The following is a 17897-nucleotide window of genomic DNA, read 5'->3' on the forward strand; positions in this document are numbered from 1 at the left end:
CAGAGAATTAATTAACAAGCCTCTAATTGCATCCAGAGCCTTTGTAGGAAATAGCAATATTTTTATTTAACCAGCTGCTTGAAAGCATTGGCTGTTCAGTTTTACAAGGGAGGTATCACACATGGAACACTTTGGTAGCACTATGCTCAACAGATCCCCTTCCAGGGAGCACGGTAACACACAAACCCAACCTCAGGTGTGTGATGGGATTACCTTGACAAGCCCAAAACCCAACACACCATTAACTTCCAGTTCAACAGCACAGGAACAACAGGATCATGATCTGAAAGAAGTTTAATGTCCATTGCATATGGTGGTTATAATTAATCCACTCCTTATCTAAAATGCTGTCACACGCAGGTCATGCTGCAGCCAAGCTGTGACACTTGCCTTTTCCAGCTGCCCAAAAAACTAGCTCCCAACCCTCTAAAAAAAGCAGGTTATATTTTCTAAGAGAGCCAACACAGCTCTTGGATTTTTCTGGGCAGGTTCCCCCCTTCCACTTCCTCCACACCACCATTCCTGCTGAAGGCCAACCTGCAACAAGACAAGGTGTAATGATAACAGGACTCTATTTGAGATGATCCTGCACCCCCTCCTAACTGAACAGGGGTCCTGGCCCCCTCCATGACACAGCCCTGAGGATGTCACAGCCAGCAGGTCATGGACACACATAGGACTTGAATCTCTTCACATACAAAAAAGTCTTTGTATCTGAGAGTGAGGGGACCCAAACTGCTGCTCTGCAAATTCTTCAGCCTGTCTGGAAAAGCCCTAGCAGAACCAAAACCTAGAAAAATGTGTAAGCAAACAGAAAATGCGGGGGGGAAAAAAAGTACCTGAATTTCCCTGACCACTTGTTTTCTGAGAAGAATAAGCAAAACTCTTCAAACAAGTTAAACCTGGCCAAACTCAAAAGCCGGCCCAAGACAAGGTGAGTCATGGGCTCATCCTAACTGCACACAAGTGGCACCGACAAATCTCTAAGCCTTCAGAACAATTCCCTTTGGAAAACAGACACCCGGTAGGCTGTGTCAGCCCAACAGCTCCTAGGTGAGAACCACTGCCATTTTAAGGAGTTAAAAAGAGGGTTGTCATGCGGGAATTTTGCCATTCTATACTCAACCAGACCCAATTCTGTTCCCTGTCCCCCGCAAACTCCGCCGTCGCTTCCCCTTTACCAGCAGCACCAGCCGCACTCGCCAGTGACCAACAATTTGCTGAGACCACATTTCCATGGTGGGGAGCGATCCTTGTGTACCCTCAGTGACCCCCGGGATCACGGGCGGTGACGGCGCCAGGCGGGCACGGACAGCGAGACAGCTGAGCCCTGGATCCGGGGCACGGAGACACCCCCACGGCCCTGTGCCACAGCTGTGCCCACGGACATCCCTTCACGGCCTCTCCGCCAGCGCGGGCGGGCTGGGCCGCGGCCAGAGCCGGAGCCAGCCCGGGCCGGTGACAGGCACTCCCGCAGCCCCTTCCCCGGCCTCCCCGCTCGGCCCGGGTGGCACCGGGCCCGGCACGGCCTGTCCCCCTCCCCCGTCCCCGCGGCCCTCACCGGACTTGGGCGGGTAGCGGTAGGCCGAGTTGGCTTGGATGTCGATGTCCTCCACGCCCGCGATGCGCCGGCTGAGCAGGGAGCCCATGGCGGCCGCGGACAGGGCGGGCGGCCCGGGGGCGCAGAGCGGCGGCGGCGGCACCGGCACCGGGACCCGCACCCACGGCGGCGGCGCGAGGCACGCCGGGACAGCGAGTCCACCCGCCCCGGGACTACAGCTCCCGGCAGCCACCGCGGCGGCGCCTACCAACAGCGGCGCGGGGGGGAGGCGGCACCAACCAATGGTGGTCCCCCGGGGCGCGGCGTGAGGTCCGCCGGCAGAAGGCGCTGAGGCGGGAACGGGGACGGGAATGGGAATAGGGATGGCAACAAGGATGGGTACTGGAGTGGGCCCAGGGATGGGCATGGGGCACTCCGTAGGGGAGGGACCCGGACACGGAGATCACTAGGGGGCACAGCTTAGATGGAGAAGCCCTTGGGAGCTTACCCAGGGATGCACAGAGGGGATACTCGAGTACACGTCCTGTACAGGGAGGGAGGATGGATGCCCAAGGACACACCTTGCACAGGGATGCACAGGGAGAATGCCCAAGGTCATGCTCTACAAAGGGATGCGCAGGGGGCATTCCCAGGGACACATCTTGCACAGGGAAGCACAGGAGAGATTCCCAGAGAGACACACAGCCTGCACACAGACGCTCAGGGCTGTCCAGGGACACATTGTGCACAGGGATGCCCAGGGAGAATTATTCAGGGCAGTTCCCAGAGGTGGGACCTGCTACTGGCTGAGACTCAAAGCCAGCAGGAAAGGAGGTGATCAGCCTCCCATGGGGAAGGTATCTCCTTTCTGGGTTCCTCCCCTCAGGGGTAATCCACACAAGAAAGCAAATGGAGATGTCTGAGGTTTGGATATGAGAACAGGGAATGGCCACAGGCTGCCTCACATGTGGGATACAACAGTCAGGAGGATGGTGTGGAAGAAGAGGCACAAAAAAGCCACCAATGTCCCAACACCGAGCCCTGTCCCCTCTGCCACCGAGGAACAGGGAAAAGTCACTCCCTGTAATGGAAAGTACCTTCCTGCACATATGCTGCAAAGGTACTGGGGACCCAAATTCCCAGCAGTGGAGTTGGGAATCGCTGGGAGACATGAAGGAGCTGAGGTGGCACATGTGAAATCCCTTCAATTGGCCTTGGGAGCAGGGAAGAGGGCTGGGATTCAGGGAAATGGGATGGAGCAGGGAGCAGAGCCTGCCAACACGGGAGCATTCTGTGATAGCAGGCAGTGGGTGGAATTTGCTGGCTGTAAACACAAACTAAAACACTCCCAGCGGGAATAAGCAAACAATCCCGAGGGGAAACGTGCTTCCGGACAGTTATTATCTTTGCAGCTGTTGTGGCCACACCAGTGCAGCCAGAGGGGCTGTAAGAGGCACGGGATGCTGGGGAACGCATGCTGGGGGTGAGGACAGAGCAGGGCCAGACCTTGCTCTTCTGCATCCTCTTGTGCAGCAGGGCTGGGAAGGACAACAGGGAAAAAACATGGAACGAGCAGTAAGTCCTGCCAGCCAACCACAAGAGTCAGGTACCCTGCACCTGGCACAGGGGAGCCCCAGGATCTGCCTGGCAGTGTCTTGGCAGTAATCATGCCTTGGAACTCTCTGCTGTGTCCCCCAGGATCCTGCTGGCACCTGGAGTGATGGTGCCTCTTGCTCAAGCAGCCTCTCTGTGCAAGGGTTTCTCATACCAGAAGTTGCATGGACAGGGAGGGATGGAGTCTGCTGACCATCACAGTGACACATGTGCTGGCCCAGAGTGTGTCCAGTGCTCCCTGCCTGCACAGCCATAGGAACAAGCTCTGGGCACTGCCCTGGCAGCTGTGGGATGATGTGAACAGCTTGTGTGCCACCAGCAGCCCCAAACTGAGCAGGATGAATCCACAACCCCCAAGGCCTCACTCTGCAGGCCAGCAGCCGATCTGGGGCTCAGCGCTGGAGCAGACTGGGCACAGCAAGGATCAGTGGGTCCATCTCCCTGTGCCATCCTGAGAACTGGTTGCCAGCTGGTGGCCAGCTGGCCACAGCCTGGGGGCAAAGCAGAGCGGTGTTTGCACCATGAGGCAGGCGAGGAGGGGAATTTGCATACAGACAGCAGATGAGGGTCCCTCTCCCTTTCCTCCCACATCCTGAGAACCGAGAGCATCCTGCCCTTCCCCAGCTCAAAGAGGCACCCAGAGCAGACTGCTCCAGAGCTGTTCCCTGAGCTTTTCTGGGGACAGAATCATGGAATCTTAGAATGGTTTGGGTTGGAAGGGACCTTAAAGATCATCTCGCTCCAAACCCACATTCCCTGAGCAGCTGCCCATGCCGCTCAAGGGGAGCTTGGTGCCACATGGGTTAAGCAGGGAAGAGCCAGGTCCCACAGCCGCGGGGTGTTGGCTCTGCCCGGGAAGCTGCGGCAGGAGGTCTTTTGTTCGTGCAAAACCTCCACCAGCGGGAAGGTCCCTCCCGGGCCGCCCAGCTCTCCAGAGCACTCAGAGGAAGCCGTCGGCCCCAAGGGGGTTGCTGCCAGCTGGGAGGGCAGGGGCTTTTGCTGGAGAATCTCTCCCGGAGGGCCCTGCTCCATGAGATGCGTGTGACAGACAACGACAATGGCAGCAGTGTGCCAGGACCGGGATCAGCCCTTCCGCCCCAAATCCCAGGGCCCAGAGCAAGCGGAGCCGAAGGGCAGCAGCGCCTTCACCCCAGCCCGGCCCGCGGGATGCAGGCACTGGCCCACACAAAGGCAGGATATTGCACCACAGCCTCCTCCATCCTATCGGGGGCCACTGCCAGCAGCACGGGGAAGGAGAATGGATGGCCAGGGGCAGGGAGCAGGACTGCCCTGCCAGCCCACGCCAGGGTCCCACATCAGGTGGGCCCCGTGGGCTGGCGAGCAGCACTCCCCCCCAGTCCAGGGCACTGTGGCAGCTGCAAGAAGTAGCAACAGCCCCACAAACCCTGGTGGTGCCACGTGAGCAGGTTTTGCACCTTCACCTCTGGGTTCCCTGAGATGTCTTTGTCCCCATTTTTGGTGCTGCCAGCCCCAGGGGCTGCTTGCACCTGAGGGAGGAAAGCCCTGAAGATGGGACGCCCTCTGTGAGAAAGGGATGAAAACACTTCCATAAGGTTCAGGGGAGCTGAGACCCTGAGTGCCATCATGGTGTGGGGTGAGAGTGGTCAAACTGGGAAGGACCAGGGTGAAACTGGGCCAGGGCTCCTGCCACCAGGAGAGCCTGGGGTGGTGACCCTTCCTGGGGTCCCTCTCTCACCAGGAGAGCCTGCAGAGCCCCAGAGGTGGTGAGGAGACCTCAGCTCCTGCACTGCCTTCCAGCTCAGCAAAACCCATCCAGGAAAAGATGATGCTGGAGCCATTCTCCAGCACAACCTCGAGAAGAGCAGCAGGAAAGAGGAGGGATCCTTTGAACCCAGGGAAGAAGATTCCACAGAGCTGCAGCCTGGAGGAGGCAGATGGGCCAGAGGGACACCCACCCTCCCACTGCCACGTTTCTCCAGCCACCCCCAGCTGCCCTTCAGGAGTCTCCTTGGACATGTCTGCTGGGGAGGCAGCTACAGCACACCCGTGTAAACAAGGAAATATGTTTGCCTGCAAAGCTCCAGGTCACCAGAGCAGCTCATCCAAAGTCCAGCTGCTTGGGGGTTTATTACCCAGTGAAGCAAGTTGCTTTGTCTCAGTTGTTCCCAGTGCCCCTGGCTGTGTTTGTCAGGTACGTGTAGAACAACAAGGTTCAGGAGCCCTGGAGACAAAACACAGAGTTACAGCTCACCAGAAGGAGTGGTGAGCCCATGAACTTTGCCTCCCTAAACACTGCCCTGCTCCAAAGGGCTTACACCCCTTCCTGAAAGCCCTGCTGCGCCAGGCCCAACCCTTCTCCCTCCAAACACCAAATTGCAAGGTTTCTAAACATGCCTGGCTCTTTCTGCTTAAAATAATCATTCAGGAGATTTGTTTTTCCAGCTGTATTTACACCTTGATGGCTACAAATCTCCCTTTGCCACTTCTCTCTGGGGGTTGTCTTGACCTTGTAAGAAATGAGCGGTCACCTCTTGATATGTCCCACTGCCACGTAAAGCTCCTCTCTCACTTGGATTTAGGCAGTGACATATAGCTAAAGAGAAGGAAAACCCCTTGGCCCTGAAATTCTCCAGTTCTCCAAGGTTTGGAGAGGCTGAATGGTTGTGTAACTCCTGAGTGGTTACTAAAGAACATGTGGCAAATGGTGACTAGCTCTGAACTAGCTACCAGAGCAATTCCTGTACACACAGTGGAGGCTGCAAACCCCACAGATCAAGTGCATTACCTGCTTGAGCTTCAGCCACCTAATCCTCACGGCACGGAAACACCTGCAAAATGCCAGCCGGGGATAGAGGTGTTAGTGAACAAACCACTCGTGGCCAGGCTAAAGCCCGCCAAACTGCAGGAAACAGCCCAGAACCGCTCAGGAAAGGTGGAGCCGGCTGGAGCCGGCAGTTCCCTTCATCTTTTCCCTGGTGTTATTACCCCTGGCCACTCAACCGCGTGTCCGTGCCTGCTTAACCTTAGCAACACCATTGTCCGCTCTCCCGGGCCCGGCCGCGAGCTTTCATCTGCTGTGGCAACGCCGCGCTCTCAAAGGAGCCTTTCACAGGGCCGGGAGCCCCCGGGCACCTTCCAGAACCTTCCGTTGCTGCCGCCTCTCCATTTAGCTCCCGGCAGCCGCCTCAGTAACGCACAGACGCGCCGGGGCTGAGGGAAAAACGGGACCAGGAGGGAATGGGCAACCCGCCCGTGGTTTATTAGCGGTGATGAAGGGCGCGGGGGCCAAGGGGCTGCTGCTCCACCTCCTCCAGGGCCGCGGAGCAGAGCAGCCGCTACGAGCCAAGGGGTCTCCAACAAACCCCCGTAGGCTGGGGGGGAACACACGGCAGGGCCTGCGGGGGTTACACGGTGCCGGAGCGCGGCCGCGGCCCTGGTCCCGCTCGCCCCGGCCCGGCGCGGCCCCACCGCTCCCTCACGTCAACAGGAAACCGCACGCGGCCGACTGTAAACACCGCCCGCGCCCGTGTGCCCGCGCGGCCCCGCCCCGAGCGCTGCCCGCCCCCGCCGCGCTGCCATTGGGGGCCGCGCCGTTGTTGACCATATACGGTCAGGTACTACCGAGCCGCGGGCCGCGGTTGGCCGGCCCCGGGCGTCACTCAACGGGCGCCGAGAGCTCCGCAAACAAAGCGCGGCCTGCTGGGAGTTGTGGTCCGGGCGGGGGCAGGGCGGCGGGACGGCGCGGTGAGCGAGAACTACAAGTCCCAGTGGCGCCATGCGGGCCGGGCCGCACCGCCCCGCCCCGGACGGCCGTGGGCGGGGCTGGGCGGGCGCCGTGAGTCAGTGCCCGGTAAACATTGGCGTGAGCCGCCGGCCCCGCCGTGCTGGCGGCGCCCTGAGGGCGGCGGGGGCCGGGGCCGGGGCCATGGACGAACTTAAGCACCAGGTGATGATCAACCAGTTCGTGCTGGCGGCCGGATGCGCCGCCGACCAGGCCAAGCAGCTGCTGCAGGCGGCCCACTGGCAGTTCGAGGTGAGGCCGCCGCCCCGGTACCGGCCCCGGGCGGGTCCCCGCGTGGGGGCATCCGGAGGGGGGGGGGTTCGAGCAGCATGGATCGGTGCCCGGCCCCGCGGACACGCCGCTGCCCCCCCGCCCGCCCACGCGCGGCGGCGGCGGGGCGCGGGCCGGGCCCCCGGGGGTGCCCGAGGGAGCGTGGGCGCCACGCGGGGCGGGGGATCGGGCGGCCACGTTGCGCGGGGGGTGCGCAGAGAGGGGCCCGCAGCCCGCCGTGGCCCCACGCCGGACCGCGGCCGGGCCGGGGGCGCCGAATCCGCCGAACCCTCCTCCTGTTCCCCCCCCGCCTCCGCCCCAGCCCTCTCGCGTGGCCGTGGGCTGGAAAACCCCAGCGCAGCCTTTCCCACGGCCCTGCCCCGGAGTATTTGAGTTCTCGGGCAGCCGTGGGAGAGGAGACTTTGTAGGTCAAGGCTTTTCTGGCTCCAGACGCCTTTTCCTCTCGCTCGCGGGTGGGATACTCCGTGACATTGACAGGGGTTAACGCCGCGCGTGGGGCGGGGGGTGCCGGGGGAGCTCCCCGGTGCCTTTCAGGGTGCTCAGCTCCTGCGGAGATCCCCGGACCTGAAGTGCAGGGAGCAAAGAGGAGTGCGGTGGCTATCGCCAGCAAATTGCTTTCTAAATAGGATTTTTCCTTTCCTTCTGCAGCTCCCTAGGCTGGAGCTGATGGATTTGACGCTAATGGCACCTCGGTAATTGAAGTATCTGTGTTGTGCTGTGCTGCGGGAGCGGGTCTGAGTCAGGCCGAGGAGCAGGAGGCTCCGTTTGTGCACCCCCGTGGCTGGAGCACCTCTCCTCCCGCCCAGGTGGCTCGGTTGCTGCTGGCCGGGTTGTCCCGGGCTCGTTCCGTAACGGAACAGCGACCGGATGGACCCGGCACGGGAGCCGTCCATCGCCGTGCGGGCACAGCATTCCCAGATGCTCTATCACAGGCCGGGAGGATCCCAGAGCGAGCCGTGCGTGGCCGGGGAGCGCGGGCTGGGCTCGCAGGGATGTGCGGAAGGCCGGGCCCGCGATCCCCACCGCCGTGCCCGGTGAACGGGAGCGCCGCTGGCGTGGGATGTGTTGCATGTGTAATGTGCTCCGGCGTTTGTTTACTAACACAGCCTGACAGTGGCCCTCTGGGACAGGCGGGATCCTCTTCCACCACCTCCGTGCGTGTCGCAAAAGAGCCGGGGAGGGATGACAGAAGTTTTAACGTGTCTTTCAAAAGGCTTTTTTGCAGAACTTTGCCACCGTTTGGCGAGTTGCACAAGTACAAACAGCCGTCTCCTGCCGGCTGGGCACTCACATGACTCAGAGGAAGCTGGGCTGTAAACAAACGCTGCCGTTACCATGTTCCCACTCACTTTTGGTGCAACGGTCAGATAATTCCCTTTGCAAAATGGCCGCTGGGCACGGCTCCTTCTGGGAGCCACGCTGGGGAGGGATCACCTCCCGACCACTCCAGCCTGCTTTCACCTCCTTTCTGGGATACTCCCGAGGCTTTTGTTATTCCAGTGCAGCAGCCGTTTGCTGGCTGGTCTGCATCTTCAGTGAGTATAAATCGGGGGAGTTCAGGCAAGTTCAGTACGAGGGAAGGCAGCATAAATTAACTGTCTCCTTGGAGTCAAAGCGCTGCTCCAGGGGCACGGTGTGAATTGGATCAGCCTGCTTGTACCTGAGGATTCTGGCTTCTGCCTGTAAGACCACCACGGGGAGAGGTGTTCTGCATAGGGGAGCCAGGCTAGCTCAGTGGCCCAGTAACACACAGGAGGAGTTGGGTTGTCCCAGTTCTGTGCCTCTGTCCTGGCCAGGGCACTCCTGGCGTCCGTCTGCCCTGGCCAGGATCTTTCCTATGTGGGCAAGTGTCCCACTTGCTGCCTGTGACAGCCCCCGCTGTGTTCATCACCGGCAGGAGGGAGAGGGAGGCTGCTGTGAAAACACGGACAGCTTTGGGATGCTGGTGTTTTGGGACCACTTCCCTGGGCTTGGACTGCTTTGAGGCTGGCTGCTCAGGGGCCATTGTGTGTAGGAAGATGAAGTGGGGGCTGCAGAGAGGGTTTGCTCTGTGTGTGTCTTTCCAGTCCTGATAGACTCAAGAGTTTTTCCAGGGTGGAAGGAACATGATCCAGGACAGTGAGAAGGGCGGGAGGTCAGGAAAACATTTGGGATACAGTCAGCTTTGGATGTGGTGTGAGCTGATCAGGGTCTGTCCTGTACTCAGGGGATTCACTAGGGAGCCTTTTTTTTTTTTATCATCCCATCTATCCCTGGGGAGCAGGGCAGTTCATGGGTGGGGTGTGGATCGCCTCTCCCACTCGCTGTGACTCCACTCCTGTTTCTTAGGGACCCTGGGCAGGCTTTCTCCTGTTGTGCCCAGTTTAGTTTGCAGCTCTTGGAGCTCTCTGGGCCCTTCCATGCTTCCACGGATGGCTGCCGTGGGTGCCAGCCGAAATGGCACTGCCTGCCAAAATGGCACTGCCAGCCCAGCCCTCCAGCAGCTGGAGCAGTGCCATGGCTGATCCCAGGGGGAGGTTTACATGCCCAAGAAAACAACTTGGAGTGTCACTGGGTGAAGGCTGGCACTTGGCTTCCAGGGCCTGGCTTTTTGGGAGAAGCCAGGGAGAGCAGCAGGTCCCTCCTCCATGGTTGGAACCCAGCAGGTTACAAGGCAGACATTTCAGAGTTTGCAGAGTCTCACATGGGGCTGGGCAATGGATCAGGCTCCTTCTCAGGTAGAAAGGCATTATTTGGCTTTATGTGCTCATTGCCCTTGGGGCTGCTTGGGAAGGATAAGAAGAAACTGCTTTTAAAAAAACCCACCCATTCCTTCCTTTTCCTGGTGCTAAGAGCCTCCATTCAGTGTAGAGAGGTTGTGTGTGGGGAACAAGGGGAGGAGCAGGTGTCTGGCTTCACTCACTGTGTCCATGGCTGGGTTTCACTTCCTTTTATGTATTTATGTTTCATGAAGCCCCTTCCTTGGTGGTTCAAGGACAGGGTGCCCTCAGGGCTGCCCCTGCTGCTTGCTGCCCCATGCTGACAGGGCTGACACCTTCAGCCACCCTCTCTCTGGCTGGATTATCACAGGTGCCTCTTGGCGCCCTGGCAGGGTCCCTGTGGGATCCCTCTCCTGTGAAGCTCCTGGTTTTGCATCCTGGGAGGGGGCACAGTGGCCCAGTCACCTCTGAGCGTGGCCTGGCCGTGGGGGTGGGGCTGCCCTGCTCCCACTCACACCAGGGTGACACAGGTAATGGGGCTTTCGGTTCAGGGTCAGAGCTGAGCTGGGCTCGGGCTCCTTCTCCAGCAGAGGAGCCTTAATTGGCTTTGCTGTTGCACCAGTCACCGTGGCACTTGTGACGCTGTCTGGAGACCAGGTGGCATCAGCAGCTTTGGTTACCTGTGTGTCCCTGGCCCCCCGTGGCACCAAGGGGAGCACGGGCCCCTTGCTTGCCGGGCTGGGGCTCTGCAGGTCCCTTGGGAGGTGACTGTGGGTCGTGGGCTTTGTGCTGGGCACAGGGTTTGTTTCTGCCGTGCCTGGAAAGGGGCAGACAGAGGGGAGGAGACACTGTTTTAGGCAGAGGGGCCTGCCCTGGCAGAGTGCTTCCTCTGCCCAGTCTCAGCTTTCATCCCAGCGCTGGCAGGGATTGGTGGGAAGCTCTGGGGGACAGCAGGGACCTTCTTTGCCCCTGTCTGCCAGTGGCACAGTCCCAGATATGAGGCCACTCGGAAAACAAGAGCACAGAGCAGATTTAATCAGTTTATGGTATCTGGCTGTGCCCACACCTCTGCCTGTGTTTCCCATTTGCTGTTACCCCTCTCTTATCACGATCTGTCAGCATTAGGGCCTGCGGGTGTTGACGTCGGACCTCACCCGGGACGAAGGGTAGCGTGATGAGGGGGTGTCACTGCCTCAGAAGTGTCTGTGTCTCTGTCAAGCATATCCTTAATTCAGAGCCATGTGCTGTCCTGTTCAGAGCGCTCTCCAGGGCCACAGACCCTATTCCTGCTGTATGGCCATTGCTGGGATCCGGTGGATCCTGCCTGCAGGAGCTGAGGGCTCTGAGCTTGCAGCGTGGCCGGGTGCAGAGTTCAGGTGCTGTGTTACTAAATGCAGCTATTGCAGGGAAGAGCCTTGCCAGCCCAGCTATTGCACGCTCCCCCTGAGGTCTGGGAGCTGCCAGACTCTGCAGCAGGAATTGCTTCCCCCCCTTCCCCCCCCAGGTCTGGATCATTGTTTGCAGACATTGCTCTGGCTGCCACCTGGTTGTGCCAATAGTGTTCTGCTGTTTAGCCAGGAAACCATAAACCCCTTTGCCTTCCCAGGGCCTGCCAGCCTGGATGTTTGGGGCAAAACTAGTTTTCCCATTGGATCAGTGAGCTGAGCTGACTTGCTGTCGTTCATCCTGGCTCTGGGAATGACACAGGAGCATGTGGACACTGGGATGAGGAGCGTGTGTGGTGGCAGGACTGTGGCTGCTGCAGCTGGGCAGGGTTTGGTACAACCTCCCTGTGCTTTTTCCAGGCCTTTTCGTCTTTTTTTCCCCAGCAGCTTGGGTAACCCAAATCCCTGGCTTTCAGGAAGGGAGCAAAGTCTCAGGCAGTGTGGCAGCACCTGGCCACAGCCCCACGCCTCACACCCCAGAGTGGAGACCTGCAGGCCCTGGGGAGAGGCCTGAATGGGACTGAAGGGGGCTTTTCCTTCAACCAGAACTGAATCCAAATCAGTTCTCTTACATTTCCATCAAGTCTCATCTGCAACTGAATCAAAACATTGTTTTCTAGCCCTGACTCAGTTGAAGCCTGGCACAGAACAGGAGTCACCACCATGGAATCACAGAATGGTTTGGGTTGGGAGGGATCTTTCAGGTCATCTCATTCTACCCCCCCTGCCATGGGCAGGGACACCTTCCACTATCCCAGGTTGCTCCGAGCCCCATCAAACCTGGCCTTGGACACTTCAAGGATGGGGCAGCCACCGGGCAACCTGTGCCAGGGCCCCACCACCCTCTGAGTAAAGAGCTTTTCACCATTTCTGCATCAGCTCAGTGCTGTGCACCCCCCCAAACATCCTACTGCCTCTGCTCCTTCCAGACCTGAGTTGGGTGTCTGCTCTCCTGACCATCCTGTTCCCCTGGCCTTCCCTACCTGCAACCCTTCTTGTCCTCTCATATGCCTGTGGCATGTGACGTATTTACTATTACTGGTTTTAACTGGAAGCTACAAAACAATGTCAGTCATCACTGTGCTCTGTCTGCAACTGAGTTGGAAATGTTCTGGCATATGGGGTGGGCACCTGCTGCAGCCCCTGCCCTGGGGATCTCCTGGTGGGAATATGGGGACTGTGATTGTGTCCTGTTGAGGACATGCCTTTAACTGGTTCCTTCTGGGGTTGGGTTTGGTTTTCTTTGTTTCCCAGCACACAGTGGTTGCAGAGCATCATTGTGAATTGTGAAACACCTGCTGGGCTCTGCCCCAGCAGTAGCTGCTTCTTGCAAAAATGGTGGTCCCAAAGGCACGTGGTTACCACCTGCCCTGGTGTGAGCAGATGGCAGGCGCAGGTCCCTGCTTGGGGACAGGGAGCACCTGTGCCCTCAAGGCCTCCCAGGGCCTTGACCATCTTTGATGTCTAGTAGTGTGCAGGGATGAGGTGGGTGCCCAGTCTGCATGCTGGTGGGTGCCCAGTTTGCATGCTGGTGATAACATCATCTTCCCTTTTTTTTTTTCCCTTTCAGACTGCTCTCAGTGCTTTTTTCCAAGAAACAAACATCCCCTACAGCCACCACCATCAGATGGTAAGTGCTTTCCCAGCTCCCTGATGCTCTCCCAGGGCACAGCACCAGCTGGCGGGTGCTTCAGGCTGGTGCTCATGTCCAGCTCCAACTGCTTCCTAACTCCAGGAGTGCAGGCAGGGAGGTCTGGCTGGGCACTGCCAGAGCTGCCTGCCAAGGAAGGTTTTCCTGGAGAGCAGCTGGTGGCACAGCCTGTCCTATGCAGTGGGACAGCAGAGCCCTGCAGATGGTTTGGGGCTGCTCTTCCGAAAGGGATAGTCTGAGGGAGGATGTTTTGGGCATAGCCTGTAGTCCACACCAGCCCCAGCCTGGCAGAGAGAGCCTGGAGGAGCCTGAAGCACTGACCTGTGTAAACACACTCACAGATACATGGTGCTTCCCATCCTGCAGCAGCCACACACGCAGGTCCTTGTGTGCTCGCTGAAGCGAGCAAATTCCTGGAGCATTGCCGAGCGTGGCTCTGGTGTGGAGTGCAGAGTGTCTGGAAGTGTGTAAACACCCACACATGGGTGCTGCCTGCCTCTGCTCTCTTCCAGCTGTCCCCAGACTCGGTCCCTTAACTCTCATGGCCTGTCAGCCCGTAATCTGCTTGGGCAGATATGTCTTAAGGATTTACTGGCTGCTGTGGCCTTGTTTGACTCTCCAGGACAGCTGGGGATTTGGAGTATGCAAAGCAAGTGTCCAGCAGGGCCAGAGCGTGCCCAGTGTCCAGGGGGGTGGGAGGTGAGCCTGAGCCTTGTGCCCACAGAGCCAGGAAGCTGCAGGCCCAGGGTGGCAACAGTGGGTTGTGGAGCAGAGAGGTTCCCTGATTTGGCTGGGTACAGGGGGTCCTGTCTGGGCTGTCTGCCAGGAGCTCTTACCACAGCATGAGCCTTCAGACCCTTACATAGAGCTGCTCGTGGGCAGCATAGTCAGCAGAGTGCAGGTCTGGGGGCTCCATATGCCACAGCAGGGGGGGCAAAGGGGTCTCATGCCACACCCTGGTGGGAGGCAGAAGGTGGGGACTCCCCTGACCCCATATCTCCTTCCCACAGATGTGCACTCCCGCCAACACGCCGGCCACGCCGCCCAACTTCCCCGACGCCCTCACCATGTTCTCCCGCCTCAAGGCTTCCGAAAGCTTCAACAGCAGTAGCCCCGTGGCCTCCATGGCGACCTCCCCACCGCCCCCGGCCCCGCCGCTACCCCAGCACGGGGCCTTCAACCCCGCCTGGCCCACGGCTTCGCCGCCCGGGCAGCAGCAGAGCATGTGGACTCCAGCCGCGCCGGCCCAGCCTGCAGGCTGGCCAGCCGCCGTCTCCCAGCAGGCCAGCGCAGAACAGAAGGCCAACGTGACCATGGAGGCAGAGAGATGAGGCCGCGGCGGAGAGCGGACGCGGCGGGGACCCCTGCATATAAATATATATATATATTTTCTCTCCCCCTCCCCAAAGAGGAGAGGAACTCTGCTGCCAGGGCGTCTGGCAGCCGCCGAGACACATGAGCAAATAGCTGCCTTGCATGGGTTTGGTTTGAAGTAGTTTTTACTTGTTCTTGAGCTGAACGGAGCTCCCCAGAGACAGCGGGAGGCTGCATGGGACCGGTGCCGGCCTCTGCCTGGGACCCTGACGCTGCCAGACTCTTGGGGAGGGAGCACCCCCTCCTCTCTTGGGACACCGGAGTTTGCATGCCAGTGACATTTACAGAGGAGGTCCCTTCCTCAGGGTCCCCTGGGCCACCCCACCAGGCAGAATGGGCTGTTGCCTGAGTGTTTCCCCCCATCCCTTGGCCCCGATCGACTGGGTGGGGGGTGGACACTCCACAAGGCTTGTTTTTTGTAAGGGGTGGAGAGAGCAAGGGCTGTTCCTGCACCACCACAGCCTCCACCCCGCATACACCGTCCTCGCTGGTGAGCAGGGCTGGGGGATACCGGGCCTTGGGGAGGCGTCCGGCCCCTTGCCCAGCCCCAGATGGGGAGCAGGGGGTGAGCACTGGTGGTCCGGCTGGGCCAGCACACCCTCCCCTCAAACTGGCAGGATGGGGTTTGCCCCAGGGCTGTTTTGCATGACACAGTGTAACCCTAGAGACTGGGATCGTTTTTAACCCCTCTGTTCTTTTCTCCTGGCGGCTGGAAGTCTCTCGGGATGCGCCGCAGCCGCTTGCAATACACGCTCTTCTGCTTTGAACCTCGTGTCTTTGCTTCGTTTGCAGCAGCAGCGGGACGCGGGCAAAGCTGCCCTGAGCCTGGAGTGTTTCAGGATCCCCTCTCCCAGTGGCTCAGTGCATCCTAGGAGGGCTGGCTGCGTCTCCAGCTTCTCCAAACACCCAGTTCCACCCATGCAGGGACTGCCAGCTGCTTTTGGCCGGGTGCATCCAGGGCTCAGCCCCAGCAGCCCAGCTCTGCCACATCAGCTGTGGTGTGAGACCCCACCGGGCAGGGCTGTGTTGAGTCCTCAGGATCCCCTGTGATACCCACAGGTCCTGGGTGCCTTGCTGTGACCTGGCTCCTGTCCCCTCTTCCCCAGGTTCCTTGGAGCTGGCTGTCCCTGCCAGACCCTTTTCCAGTGATGCTGTGCCCCTGCATCCCTGCGCTCCCCAGTCAATAATTAATTTCAGTCTCTCTGCTAAAATAAACATTGTAGGAGGGATGATTTCACCCAGGGTGCCTCTTGAACAGCCTGGGCGGGGTCTGGGAGCAAGGGCTGGAGCTGGGGCTGGCCCTTGTGAGCTGCATGAAGTTGTGCTGGAGCTGCCACCCTCAGTCTGCCCCACTGAGGTGGAATGGGCCAAGCTGGTGGGCCCTGGAGTGAGCCAGGGCTGTTCACTTTTTGTCCCAGCTCTGGTGAGTACATCAAGGCCAGTGTGGAGTCCTGTTGGGAGTGGGGATGGTCTGTGAGGTGGGGATGGTCTGTGAGGTGTGGGGGTGCAGCACAGAGAAGGGATTTGTCCCCAGCCTTGAAGAGAGAGAACTGCCTGAGAATCACAGGTGAAGCCACATGGAGACCTGGGTGGTGAGGAGAGGAACCTGCCTGTGACTGTCCCAGGGCCACCAGGAGCCATAGGATTGGAAAATCAAGTGCCAGATCAGGGACCTGGACATCTGACTGGTCAGAGAGCTGACGGGGATATGGCACAGCCCAAAAGTGTCAGACTCTGGCTGCTGAATCCCTGGGGATGCCCAGTGTGTCCCCAGGAACACACGGACTGCGGAGAGGAGGCAACAGAGGAGGGAGCATCTGTATGGCCTGTGGTGTTACCGCACTGCAGTGAGTGGCTGCCAGGGCAGTGTGACCCCAATTCCACCAGTCCCCCAAGGCCAGGCAGCACAGCCTTGGTGCACCTGCCCCTCCCCAGCCCCCCGTGCCATTTCACAGCCCCCTGGCCAGCCCACACACCTGTGAGCTTGGCAGCAGCCCCCCAGGAGCCTGGCTTTGTCACCTGCACCTGCAATGCACAAGGACAGTCTTGCGTGGGGCATGACACCCCCAGCAGCTCTCTGGGGAGTGCTCAGCAGCAGCACTGCCCATGTGGCAGGGCCAGTGGCCCAGGGGACACTCAGGACAGGCACCTGCGTGAGTACTTGGGGATGCAGCACATCCCTGTGGTGTGCCAGGAGCAGAGATGGGGCATCTGCATTGCTGAAGGGGGAGAAGCAGAAACACTTAGTACAGGGAGACAGTCATCACCTGCAGACCGCAGCCCTGCCACCACCCCAGTGCCAGTGCTTGTTCACAACACCCAAGCCCTGCTCCATCAGCACCTTGTTCATGCCTGGGAGCTTCACCATCCCATGCAGGCTTCACCCTATGTCCCCTTGCCCTCCCCTCAGCTTCCTTGGAGCCACCCACCATTGTTTGTCCCCAGCTCCGCCAGCATGGCTTGGCCACAAAATCCTGGCACACTGAGCTGCTTCTGAGTGGGGATGTGCCAAATCTAGGCAAGCCTGCACCCAGCCTGGTTCAGGCACCAGCCGTGGCAGAAGTGGCTCCTGAGCTGTGCCTGGGGACTGTGCTCACCTGGGTGTCCTCGGTGTCACCCCACAGCTGCTCCACAGCTTCCTGCAGTCTCATGCACACTGCTCCTGCAGCTGGCCCAGCACCTCCCTGCCAAAACCCAGCCCCTGGGGGGACATGTGGCCCTGGGTGAACCAGGGTGGCTGCAGAACCCAGGCAAGGCAGGGAGGTGTGTTTATGGGTGGCCCCAGAGAGTGGCTAGGGAGGACATCCTGAGAGATACCCCAGCGTGTCCCTGGCTAGTGGGATGTGGGGTTGCAGCCCCCAGGCCTTTGAGCAGCACCTCCTGAGACCGTGGGCAGTTGGGCCCCTTCTACATACTGCAGCTGCTTTATCTCACCCAGCACCTTCTTCAGATGGGCAGCCACGTTCTCCAGCTCCCTGAGCTGGCTGAAAACAGACACCAAAGATTTGCTCTGGGCATGGCCAGCTCCTGCAGGCCCCCACCAAAGCTGTGTCCCAAACCTGGGTGGATTTATAGCTGTGGAGACCCCCCGGCACTGCTGCCAGGCCCTGGGCACGGCCAGCACTGGGGTGCCCCAGAGGACAGTGACCACATCTCCCCCAGCCATGTCAGAGCATGAGGCAGAGGGACAAGGGGGCTGCAGTGGCCTGGGGACTCAGATGGGCTGAGTGTGGCCCTGCCATTCACCTGGCACAACCTGGCAGTGGCCTGGCATGACACAGATGTCAGTGCCCACCAAGCTCTCTGTGGCTGACACGGGTCCCTATGGACTCGTGCTGCTCCAGCAGTCAGCCCAGCCTGTGTGGGGCTTTCTGGGCCACCACTGCAAGGCCTCAGGACTAAGCTCCCAGCCAGAGCTTCTGAAACAAAACAGCCCCAGAGGTTTTGGGGAGAGAGAAGAGCCCCAGCCATGCTGGAGCCAAGGGGCATTGCCAAGCAAAGGAGCCTGGCACCTGGGAGC

At 59.7% G+C, this 17897-nt stretch overlaps 2 protein-coding genes across 7 annotated transcripts in view; one reads left to right on the plus strand and one right to left on the minus strand.

Annotated features, from left to right (window-relative positions):
• Positions 1-1724, minus strand: part of MGRN1 (mahogunin ring finger 1) — a 50081-nt gene extending 48357 nt beyond the window's left edge. For all 6 annotated transcript variants that reach the window (XM_032125841.1, XM_032125840.1, XM_032125846.1 and 3 more), the window contains exon 1: positions 1562-1724. In XM_032125841.1, the coding sequence (XP_031981732.1) occupies positions 1562-1649 (88 nt within the window). In that variant the 5' untranslated portion in view covers positions 1650-1724. The remainder of the gene's footprint in view (positions 1-1561) is intronic.
• A 5144-nt stretch (positions 1725-6868) lies between these two features.
• Positions 6869-15144, plus strand: UBALD1 (UBA like domain containing 1). The gene is made up of 3 exons (XM_032126195.1): positions 6869-7169; positions 12923-12982; positions 14014-15144. The coding sequence occupies exons 1-3, from the start codon at positions 6912-6914 to the stop codon at positions 14332-14334; spliced, it is 639 nt and encodes a 212-aa protein (XP_031982086.1). The 5' UTR covers positions 6869-6911; the 3' UTR covers positions 14335-15144.
• The last annotated feature ends 2753 nt before the right edge of the window (positions 15145-17897 follow it).

The sequence above is a fragment of the Corvus moneduloides genome, chromosome 16, assembly GCF_009650955.1.
Source record: "Corvus moneduloides isolate bCorMon1 chromosome 16, bCorMon1.pri, whole genome shotgun sequence".
Classification (NCBI taxonomy): Eukaryota; Metazoa; Chordata; class Aves; order Passeriformes; family Corvidae; genus Corvus; species Corvus moneduloides.